Here is a 12,593-nt window from a genome sequence, read left to right on the forward strand (position 1 = left end):
GTATTACGCAACACATGAACTATGCGGCTAGTTTAGCTTCACCTATAGGTTATGCATCTATTATTCGACTAAGTAGCATCTACTTTATACTTCTCGACCGTCAAAACGTAATTATAGCGGGCCATATACTATCCATGTCGATGGACCCTCAGCGGGGCGGATTAAATACTTTCGTGGGCCGGAGTTGGCCCACGGGCCGTACTTTGCCCATCACTGCTCTAAGTTATTGTTTCAAATTATTAAAAAACTAAATATTTAAAAAGTTTTTAAATTCAATATTAAATAGATATGGATTTGAATGATAAGCATTTGAATGAAAAATTTAAATGCTAAGAGATCTGAAGGTAAAATGTAAATTTCTTCAAAAACATTAATCAAAATACTAAAGGATTGCTGCTTTCAAAGTGTGCTCTTTGGTTGAAGAGTTAAAATGGAGTTGTTATATCTGAATTAGTATTTAAATTTTATTTAAATAAATAGAATCACTTTTCTCAAACTGCACTTAATTAAAAACATCACACTTCAAACAACTTTTTAGTATGCAGCCTTTTTTATTACTCTTCAAACACTTTCTTTTTTTAGTAGTAGTAAGTAAAGTTTATTGTAATAGGGTATACCTGTTACAAGGGGGAGAATCAGTTGATACCAACATAGTTGATTTTGTTATTTAATAATTATAAAATATTGACGTATTATAATAATATTTAATTTGTTCAACATTGATATATATTTGCAATACTGCAAACATGTGTATTTGATATATTATATCACTTTTGTTCATTTAACTGACCTTCTTCGGGAAACAAAATCGAATGATTCCAGTTTCTACAGAACAAAAGTGTTTGAAGAGTAATAAAAAAGGCTGCATGCTAAAAGGTTGTTTAAAGTGTGATTGTTTTTAATAGAATGCATGGAAATTTAGTTATTATAGTAATTCGTCTGCTATAAAGCAGGGCTTTGTTGTGATAATTATATTATCAGAATACACAAATATATTATTGTTATGTTTATTATAATAATTTGTAGTTTAACTGTAGAAATTATTTTTTGTTAATGTTAATTTTAAGTTGAAGTTTAATTACTATTCATTGAAACTTTTAGTATTTTATTAATATTTATTAATTCATGACATTAACTTATTAAAAAAACGTTAAGAGATTCATCAAAATTGGCTGTGATATTTGACAAATTATTGAATAAATTGGTTTTTAAAGCAGTTTAATCATAAATACGATGTACAGTAATACCTTAGATTTTGTTGACTTTGGTTATCGTCGGTTTCGGTTTTCGTTGATTTTTTTCGCGAAAAATTTGTCTCGATTTTTGTCGATTGCCTCAGATTTCGTCGGCGTGCTTGAGTGACCTTGCTGCTAATTTTGTGAAAACAAAGGGTGACTCACATATTTTCTGGCACAGTATGGTGTCGTTTCTTATTGCGTGAACGTTATCCTACAACGGCCCACCATTGGCCAATGGTTCCGTTCCCTGAACACTGGGAGTTTGATCGTGGGTTCGTGCTTTGCCAGGGTGGGCTGGCCACGTGAAGTTTCTGGGTTTTCTCCACGTCTGTAATGCCCAAATAGGGGCCAGTTACCCTTAAATGGATTTCCCAAAAGGCATTATTCTCCTTGATACAACCATTATAAACGCAAACAACTACTATTACATGACAATTATGTCACACTTTACCACAGGTCGATATAGGCTAGAAGCTCGTGTCCGACTAGCTTCTATAAGACAAGACATTACCCTGCGTGTCTAGTGGAACAATTCCATTTCTTTCATCTTAATGCTAATTATCTTATCTTTAATCTTAATGCTTTTTATCTTTATGCTAATTAGTCTTCTACATTAATTTCTTACTGCTTTTAGTATTTAACGCTATATTAATTCTCTATAAAATGTGTTTTTGGTATGTATTTTGGAGTGTGTAGAACGAATTAATTGGATTTACATTGATTCATATGGAAATAATTGCCTCGATTTTCATCGGTTTTGGATTTTGCCAATTGTTTCTGGACGGATTATCGACAAAAACCGAGGTATCACTGTATTCCATCAGTATATATTCAATCACATAAATTAGTTAAATTGTTATATTAATTATTTTGTACTAGAAAGATTATGTAAACAGTTAAACATGTTTTAAATCAAGTTAAACATGTTATTTACTGAAAAACAAAAAATTAGCTCTGAATGAGATCAAACTCAATTTATCAATTTTTGAGTTGTTTCATTTACAATCTAATTACAATTAATTTCATCAGCATTCTTAATTTTGAGTTCTCTTACAGAAATATAAAAAATATAGATATAATGTTTTTAACATTCTATACATCTTTACTGAAATTAATATGAAAAAACCTTAAATTCAGTAAAAACGGAATGTTTAATATTGGAACGAATGTTTTTGACCATGTACTGTACAATGGCCATATTCAGGTTCTAAGAATGGAATATAATGAATGTACTATTTATTATATATCATTCTTTTTCAACAGAAAGCATATTTGAAATTATATGCATTCAAAAATTACCAATTTATATAGTGAGCCATGTGTCCAGGAGCATAAATATATTAAATAAAATATAGAAAATAGGAATAAATCATTAATAAGAAATATATAATATATAAAATAAAATAATTACACAAATACAGCAATATAGACAAATATTGTAAGTAAAAAACATTAATATAGCAAAAAAGTGATAAACAAAACAATAAAACTTCAAATAATGTTCTCCGAGCAAGTGTGAGACTGGACAGGTTCGAACCCTCACTAAAATTTGTGTTAAAATATTTTTTAAAAGAAAGAAAAGGAAGCTAGAAATATTTTTTTGTATGTAAATGTGATGAGAAGTTTTAAACAATGGAAGAATGTAAGTCCTAAGATTGACCATCTCCCATTGGGGATAATTAAACCTTGATTTTGATCTCCAACAATCTAAGTTGAGATCTTGTTACACTTAGTAATGAGTGATCAACCACTTAGAAAGTGAGGATGAGGAAAAGCAACCAATCAGAATGGGCAATCAAGGATGGAAATTTATAAAAGCCTGGGAATTATAGGATGGCTTCTTCTCCTGAAAATTCCAAGTGTCAGACCAATTGTTGTGTGGGGTGTGTCTTGTGCCCATCTCCATCTCCTGTCCTTGGATTGACATCTTCCCGTTACCAGAACTGCATCATCCCGGAGTTGTCGAGAAGTCGAGCAAACTGTCATTTATGAACCAGAGACATTCCTTCATTTGGGACTATCTTGGAAAGGATTGATAGGAGGAGGATGGTCATACTGCTGGATCGGCCACCATCTGAACTGTTCTGATGGAACTGTTAGAATGTGTTATGAGCAGTGGGTACGTAGGGGTATGCACGAATGGCAAATGGGCTCCAGACGCTATTGACAGACCACCAGCAGGGAGGATCGTCTCATTGTATGTCAAGCATGGACAGTGCCTACAGCTTTGTTATCTACCATTCACACAGTGGTGGCACCTGCATTACGGAACCGTGTATCCGGCCGCACCACCAAGCATGCCTACATAACGTTGCCACACTTCCTTGGCCTGCACAGTCTTCAGATTTATCATTAATCAAACATGTGTGGGACCACCTGAGATGCCAGCTGCAATAGCTGCAGGATCCAATGCATCTTGAGTCCCAGTTGCATTATGCGTGGACAGATATGCTGCAGAACATTATACACTTGCTACATTGCTTCCTTGCTGAGGCGTATCACAGCTTGTATCTGCACTAGAGGCAGCCCAACAGGATATTAGCACCTGCACTGTATTGCACATTACTGCACAATAAAGTATGTTTTTGCTTTATGCTTTCAATCATATATCTGTCTAGCTATGACAATGTCACATACCAATTTTTATTCAAATCCAACAAGTCCTTCATGGTGTGTTATTTTTTTTGTCGTCTAGTGTATAATTATTTATATGGAAATATCATAGATTGTAGATGAACTTACTATGTAGAAAAAATTAAAATAAGTGTAAGTAAAAATGCCAAAATTGGTTCAATCTGATTTTTGCATTTGATAGTAATATAATTTTTAGGAAAATCAGTGAAATAAAAAATTCGGCAACTGTTTGTGACTTTGGATATCAGAGCACTTTTTGTGTAAGTACCTGCAATGAGGTTTGTAAGAAAAGCAATTACAAGCTTGCTGCAGCAGTCATGTTTGTGTATTGGAAAATAAATATGTTGGTTTTCTTTATTTTTTGTGTATTCAGTATACTATATTGAACAAAATGGTTATGCGACCTGCACTTGGCATTCTCTCAGTTATCTGGACTGCTGAAAAAAGTTTGGAGACCCTTGCTGTAAGGGAATTGAGTAGATCCCAGTTAGAGTCTTCTCATTAGCATGATCCTTATTATTTCTGAATACTGAGAATGTAGTAGGGCTTCTTCTATATTTGATTCTAAAGTTGGACAGTTTTATTAGTTTCTTGAAGATATCACATAAAACTTTGTTGTAGGTAGATGGCAGTTCTAAAGACAGTCCTATCATCATCACACCTGGAATTCATCTGATTGCAATAATGACTGTAAACTTCAGTTGGTAATCATGAGCTGTTACTATATGGAAGATACAATGTAGCTCTTGGTCCCCGAGTTGAGAGTTGGAACAATGGGGTGAACCTCCAACCTCCAATGTAGCTTTCTAGGTTCTTTTAACTAGGGCCTTGAAAGCAGTTAGTTTATAAGAAAATGGACTATGCAAAGATGGAGGAATGGATAATGGCTTGAAAGAACTTTTATTTATAGTAAACATCAGTAGAGAGAGCCATTACTTATAGTGAAAGTACATCAAGGACTTTGTAATCATAATCACTTTGTTGTTCAACGTTACTCCACCTTGGATTATTGTTAATGCTGTCAAGGAATTTGGGGATTGGGGTTCACAAGACCAAATAATTAAGATATCACCCACCTGTTTGGTATAAAGCAAAATCAGAAAGAGCTTCCTGCTTGAAATGTCCTACAAAGAGCTCGCATAAGTTACCTGAAATGGGGCTACCCATCAATACACTTTCAGTTTGAGATATGTGGAGCTCTCAAAGATGAAAAAGGAGGAATGACAAATGATGTGTGTTAAGACCAAGATTGTAGAATGATATTTGTCCAATTGAGTAATGTTGGAAAGAAGAAAGTTATGCAATTCATAGAAGCAAGGTTCAGTTTTGATATAAGGAAAAAGCAGCTGAAAATCACATACCATGAAGTAAATTTGTCACTGTGTAGCAATATACCATAGACTCTGGAGTAAAGCATCGGGACTAGTAATTATATGTGAAGATTGTTGGAGGTTCACTGTAATAAATTGATTGAACCTTAATAAATTGATTAAGAATTCTCTTGACATAACTTGAAGGTGAAGCAGACTTTTATGATTTTCTATGTAAATTTATAATTTTTGAATGTATATAATTTCAAACTTGCTTTCTATTCATTATATTCCATTCTAGAACTTGGAGATGGCCATTGTACAAGGTTGAATCATTTGTTCCATTAATAAACATTCCATTTTTACTGGATTTTTTTGTTTTTGGTATTAATTTTAGTAAATACATCCAGTTTTGGAGTTTTTTCATCTTTACTGAATTAAAAAAATAATCAATTATTATTATGAGAATAAAGTGCTAACAAAAACAGTGTCTTGTAAATGAATAGATTATACTTAGACTTAGATTAGATAGATTAAACTTGAAGATATACAAATAATAATTGACTAAAATTTACTAACATATACTTTATGATACACATTGTTTTGTAATTTTGATTTTAAATATCTAACGTTCATATTTTGCAAACTGCATTTAACAAGTGTAACAAAGCAAAAAGTTTGTTTTATTGAAATATTGCTTTCTAAAGAGATGAGTTATTTATGTAATAAAATGATAAGTATAAAAATCTATACAAATCAACTTTAGGTATATCACCAAATATAACTTGTGGTATCCAAGCATATATCAGCATCTGCTACAATATTTATTAAATTTTTGGTAGTCAATATTTAGCTTTAGCTTTCTTGGATAATCATTTGTATCTTAGCTCTTCTTTCTTCTTTTCTTCTCTTTTCTATGGCTCATTTTGTTAATGATTTAATTTATTCATAAATGGACATTAGGTTTAGTCTAACAAAAGTTAGATATAAATTTTGCTTTAAAGAACTTTGAAAAAATTGATTGTGAGAAGAAAGTGATATTTTTTGATTTCCAGCTTGCTGTGAGTACATAGTAGGTGTAGGTTTCTTACTTTTTTATTTAGAGATGTGAAGAGAACTAAAATTAGAGGCATAAAACTTAAATGAATTTTATTCCAAAAGGACATTAAATCTGAAAACAAATTATAAATCTCATAAATTTTATTCGAGGCATGTATTAAACACTTACAAAAGAAATTTAATTTCTTCTCTTTCAACTTATCTTTATTTTCTCTTTAAATTCTGTTTGTTGAAACAATTATTTGATAGAGTATAGTTTTATCAATAAAATACATTCAATTAAAATTATTATTTTTAATTTTAGAAATTATTTTGCAGTTTGTTTTATTTTAATCAATACATTTAGTTACTTATTATTATTGTAGTTGTTGTTAATTTTGTTATAATATATTATCACAATACTTTTCGTTTTGATTTTATTCTATGTTTGATATAAATAAATTATAAATTACTTCCAGCATCCTGATTCCGAACCATTACAGGTCGATGAAGCTGTTGTGCAGAAATTGCATAGTTTCTTCCCTCAGGTGGACTTTGATCATATACGTAGTTTATTAAAAACGTAAGTAATTTGTTTATAATTACTCAAAAAGTACAGTGAAATTCCATTAACGTGGCATCGTTGGGCCCGACGTGGTGCCCGACAAATATGCCGACTTATTGGACGACGGAGTTTTTTCCGATTTTTTCGATTCCCTGGACACAATTTTACATATCTTTGCATGTAAAAACTACAAATCTGTCTTTTATAATTGTTTAACACACCATTTCAAATTTTCCATATTATTCCTACCTTTTGTTGGTTTGAAACAAAAAACACACTAAGCTTACTTTGTGCTTTGTACACTTTTATCTATATATATTCTATTCTATATCTGTAACTATATCTCTGTCTATATATCGGTATTCTGTACATTTTGCACATTAAAAGCAAAATATTCTGTCACTGCAACCGAAATCAAAACTAAAACTTTACAAAGTAGTTCTATAAATAGAGACTCAACTTTGACTGCCTGGATGAATATATCCAAATCAATCAAGATGGACAAGTACTTTATCCACACTTTTTGAAATGTTATGTTTCAATTGATTTGACTTTGATTTTAATTTAATTTTAAATTTAAATTAAATATTTATAAATTTAAGTATTATTTTTAGGTTTAATTGACTGGCTATCTAGTTTCATATAAATACAAATGAATAGCCAATGCACCAATACTCGCTCCCAAAAAACAAGCTGGACATTCTGCCTTATCAGTTTGCCAGCATACTGGATGCCATGTTAATGGAATTTCACTACAGTTGTTATAGAATATTTAAATTTTGTGTAGATTTGCTACTTGGTAAAATGCATTCTCCATATCTGTATATGAAAATTTTTAGCTGATAAATAAAAAACTTCAATATAGCAATTTTAGTTTTGGAATTTATTTATTCTGCACATTTTGATTTTTTGATTATTTGAAATATTTTAATTAATTTAATTAAGTATTTTGGCCATTAAAAAATAGCTGTTAATGAAATTTCTTAAGCTGCAAGAGAGTTTGCCTTTATTAAGCATTAAGATTAATCAATTACTATATTATTGCTTATGTAATATAGTATTTGAATGTGATTTTGGGAATTTTAGTATCAGATATTGATATTTAAAATATTTTCATTAAAAGTTTTCTTTACTAATAATTTGTATTTCTGTTGTTTTATCAGAAGTTTTATAGTTTTAGCATACATTATATTAAGCATATTGTAGTACCAGTTGTATATCATTTTATTTTTTATGTGAAAATGTAGTATACATAGCCTGTACATTAAATCTTTGTTAAGATGATGATATAAATTTTTATATTTGTGAGCAATTATCCATTGCAATACTTTCAGTAATTTTTATTGTCATATCAGCCTTTTTTGAATCCTAATACATCCCCTCTAAATTCTATTACTATTTTATTACAAATAAAAAATATTATAAAATTTTTATTGTAATAAAACTAAGCTAAAATTACCAACATATATATCAGATATTTTAGTTATTTACACAAGCACTTAAAAGAGATTTTTTGACAATTAGCACATCTGCAATGTCCTTCTAACAATTAATAGAGACCAGGGATGACTCAGATATGTATTAACAAATTATTTTTATTATATGCATTTCAAATAATAACTTGCTGAACTTTCTTCCTTCTACCAAAATAAAAAAAACTATTTACAAAATACAATCATTAATTTAAAAAATTACATATCTAAAAACTTATAAATGGATGTAACTTATAACAAATGTAGTAATAGGATGATGTAGTAATAGAACTGGAATTTCTGTTAGAACATTAGATACTGGAATTCTTATGTTAGAACAAAATTCACATATTTTGTAATAGAATAAATTTTTGAAATTATAAAAATGTACATCAGCATATTTGTTAAATTTCAAGTTAAAAAGAATATAAAAGAAATAATTTTAAGTTTAGTATAAAATTAAGTGATTCTTGCCTAAATGACCAGTTTAAAAATAAAAATAATTAAATAAAAGTAATAAATGTTTATAAAATGTCATACTTTGTTAAGTAAACAAGTAACTATGTATTAAGTTTATTCAAATTTCCTATAAAAGGAAAAAAAATTGAATGAACTTAATACATAGACTATATCCAAACATTTTAAATTTATCTATATCTTGCATATTATAAATATTACAATATTGACTTAAATATATATACATACAACATAGTTAATTCTGACATGCCCTTTTTTTAACCTATTTTTCTTGTATTAAGTAGAAGTACACATTAGAATCAACAGTATCTTACATTCACAATACAAACTAATTCATTAGTGCATCATATGGTATGTTATTCCCCAGTAATAGACGTTTTTGGCTATTCTCTTGATGTTCTTTGCTGGTAATGGCTGATTAATAAAAACTCTCTATTAAAATTTAAAATCTCTTCAAGATGATGTTATGTCATACATGGAGAAAGAGTAACAAAATATTACCTATTTTGTGATATTTGTATTATTTTTCTTTGTTACTTAACAAAACTTAATAATGATGATTACTTAAGAATTTTTTCCTCTAAAGATATTTTAAAATTTGATTTCATAGTACATCTTAGAATTGGGGAAATAATACAAAATCGTTCTAAAACTTTTATTTGGATATTATAATTTAATTTTTTAGTCAAAAGAATTATTTTCTAGACTAATACAATAGTTAGTTGGAGAGTAAGTTATGTTTAGTTTCATAATTTTATTATTTCAAAGTAAATACTTTATAGTAAGGTCAAAATTTTTTCAAATGAACTACCAGGTTAATCCCATAACATTCTCATTTTAGCTCAGTTGCTTTAACAATGCACATAAAACATTTTATTACTCTAAAATATATGTGTATGTTTCTAATTTTATGATTATTTTTTAAAGTCATGTAAATTTATAAAAATTTTTTTAGGCATAATAATCAAGAACATGAAGTGATAGCTGCTCTTGCTGCAGGAAGCAGCAGAGGTTCTAACAGTCGTCATCAAAGTCCTCATCCGAGTTCTCCAAAAATGAAATTACGTTATTTGAAGCTGGTATTTCCAGAAGCCGACGAGGCAGTTTTGTTTGATGTTCTTCATAAGTAAGATTTTGTTTTTGAATAAATTTAATTAATCAAATATACAAATATGATACTTTAATATAACTGAATACAGTAGTCTTGTTTATTTAACTTTTGGTTATCTAAATATATGATATAATGTTTAGTGTTATGCTGCATCTGTGTACTGATTTTCCAATTTCTGTTGTTGCTTTATTTGTCAGTGCGTAACACTGCTAGGGGATAGTTTTATTTATTTATCTACATACTGTGTTGTACATACTATGATGCATTTTATTTTCCTAGCTGCATTTTTTCCTTTAATAGAATTTTTGTTTATCAGTGAACAGAGAACATAATAAGTGAAAAGATAAAATGATTTTCTATCTGAATAATAATTAAGAATAATCAGATTAATACAAAGCTTATTTTATATTTATTCAGTAGAATCTTCTTATTTTAAATACTCACCTATACTGATAACAATAACTGAATGATAGTATTAAGCAGGGTAAGTTAGTGGAAATTCTTATTTTATGAGAAAAAGATCAGAATTGTTACGGTATATTTCAGAACTTAAAAGTTAATTACAAGGCAACTCTTTTGAAGATTTTAATTTAATTAAATATTGTTTGTTGAATGAAAGGAAGTTGTCCTCTGTCTTCTTTGACAGTCATCTTTTCAACCATGTATAAAGGTAAAATCTCTACTTGCATAGAATGAGTGTCAAAAAACTGATTGGTATCATTCTAATATAAACAAAATGCATTCAAAACGATTTTAAAGTAATTTCATAAGAAAAATATTATGAATATGTAAATATAAAATATGATTTTGAAGGAAATTGTATGTTTGTTATACTAATAACTTCAAAACAGACCAGTATAACTATATCAGTTATCAGATCATTCATTCATTTACTATAAAAAAAATTTAAGCTTTTAATATATTTATGTTGAAAAACAAAAAGGAAGAAAAGGGGAAAAATATTGTAATATTGAATATAAGAAGTTGGTCTCGCTGTCCCTATTAAATGGAATTTTGGTTTTCATTCTTCTTATGATGCATTTCTACACTATAAATTGGTTATTAAGCAAGTTTTTAAAATTTTTAAATATACATATGCTAAACCATACATACATACATACCAGCTTAACATTTTAATATATATTGACAAATATTTTTCCATATTGAGTAAAAGTCTAAATTTATAATCATTACATTTTTGTTTAAAGTGTGAGATTTTAATTTTTCATAAAAATATTATTATATATTTTGTAATTAGCTGTGATAATAATGCCCAAGAAGCCAGCAATCGTTTAATTGCAATGGGTTATAATAAGAGAGATACACCAATCACTCGTCCCAATAGTGGACAAAAGCCAAATCAACAACAATCACGTCCACCTTCGGATATCCAACGTCCTACTCTTCCTCCAGAACGACCAATCACCGTGACACCTCCAAGTGCTGCTGATAAAAATAAATGTATGTATATATTTCAAATTATACATTAGTTATATTTGTACTTTATATTTATTGTAAAATTATTTAAATATGAAATAAAAATTTTATATAATTATAAATTTTAAAATATTAAAAAAATTTTATAGTAAAAATTCTATAATAAAAATGTTTAGTTTCTTTAATTTCCTTTTTTAAATATATTTTAATGTTTTAAATGTTTTTAGTAATGTGTAATCTGCAAAATCAGTTTCCTGCTGTTTCTCGAACATTAGTTAATATGGCTCTTGAAACAAGTAATTATAATGAAGAAAGGGCTAAACAGTTTTTAACAGCAATGACACCACAAGATAAGTGAGTATAGAATATTATTAATTTTATTATAAGAGTTTAATTTCAAAATTTAATGTGCAGTGATTCATTTAAAAAATTTTATAAGATATTTATAAACACTTTGTTATTAATATTCTATTAACATCCTACTCAAGAGTGTTTGGAATATTTTATGAATAGATTGCTACAAAATTTGGGGATGTACACTCTAGAATAAATATAAAGTATTTTTATTAAAAAGTGAATTTCAATTTTAATCAGTTGGGGAAAAGTAGTATAGCAAAACATAAAAAATGCATTTTTCATCAATATCTTTTTATTTTTTTAACTCTGCTCTCTGAGCACTAAGAGGACTTTTTTTTAGCAAGCCCATTATGGGTTTGGTCAGGCCCACATATGTGGGTGGCTAGATGGTGAGGGACAGGGCCCAATATATTTGGATGGATCACCCCCTGAAAAATTTCTGGGGTTTTTTGACCTGTCTGGATGATGATCCCCATAGTGGTAGGCTGCCACCTTACTGCTTGACCATCCAGCTGTTCTTCTATATCTTACAAGGGGAGGGCACGACCTGGGAAATTCACTTCGGGATGAGACTTAGTATATAGGTAGTACTCCTTTAGGGTGTTCAACCCTCAAAACAAGAAAGTGCAATGCCCAGCCAATTTTCAGAAAAAAGCCTTTAAAGATTCGAGCTCAGCTTATGTACTAATAAGTTTCACTAGGTCGGCAGCCACTTTATTCATGCTAATGAAGTGTGTGAAGAAGTATTTTTTGAGCAAGTTAAAGCTGATATCTCATCTGACGAGTATGAGCCTGAAGAAAAGAAAAAAAGAGAAGTAGAACATATTCCTTTGGATTATAATATGAAAGTCATTAACATTGCGAAAAAACATCCTACGTGGAATTTGAAAACATTCCAAAAAAATGGATGTAGTTGATTAAAAAAAAGAGTATTTATGTAAATGGGAAGAAGAA

The 12,593-nt window shown here is 29.1% G+C and overlaps 1 protein-coding gene across 6 annotated transcripts in view; it reads left to right on the plus strand.

Moving 5' to 3' along the window:
- Positions 1–12,593, plus strand: part of LOC136975966 (uncharacterized) — a 65,856-nt gene that overhangs the window by 32,100 nt on the left and 21,163 nt on the right. For 5 of the 6 annotated variants that reach the window (XM_067271147.1, XM_067271149.1, XM_067271151.1 and 2 more), the window contains 4 exons: positions 6,700–6,803; positions 9,690–9,860; positions 11,104–11,306; positions 11,510–11,636. In XM_067271147.1, coding sequence (XP_067127248.1) covers positions 6,700–6,803; positions 9,690–9,860; positions 11,104–11,306; positions 11,510–11,636 — 605 coding nt within the window. The remainder of the gene's footprint in view (positions 1–6,699; positions 6,804–9,689; positions 9,861–11,103; positions 11,307–11,509; positions 11,637–12,593) is intronic. The other variant, XM_067271148.1, reaches the window with a different exon arrangement.

Source organism: Centruroides vittatus, unplaced genomic scaffold, assembly GCF_030686945.1.
Source record: "Centruroides vittatus isolate TY-2023 unplaced genomic scaffold, ASM3068694v2 contig_392, whole genome shotgun sequence".
NCBI lineage: Eukaryota > Metazoa > Arthropoda > Arachnida > Scorpiones > Buthidae > Centruroides > Centruroides vittatus.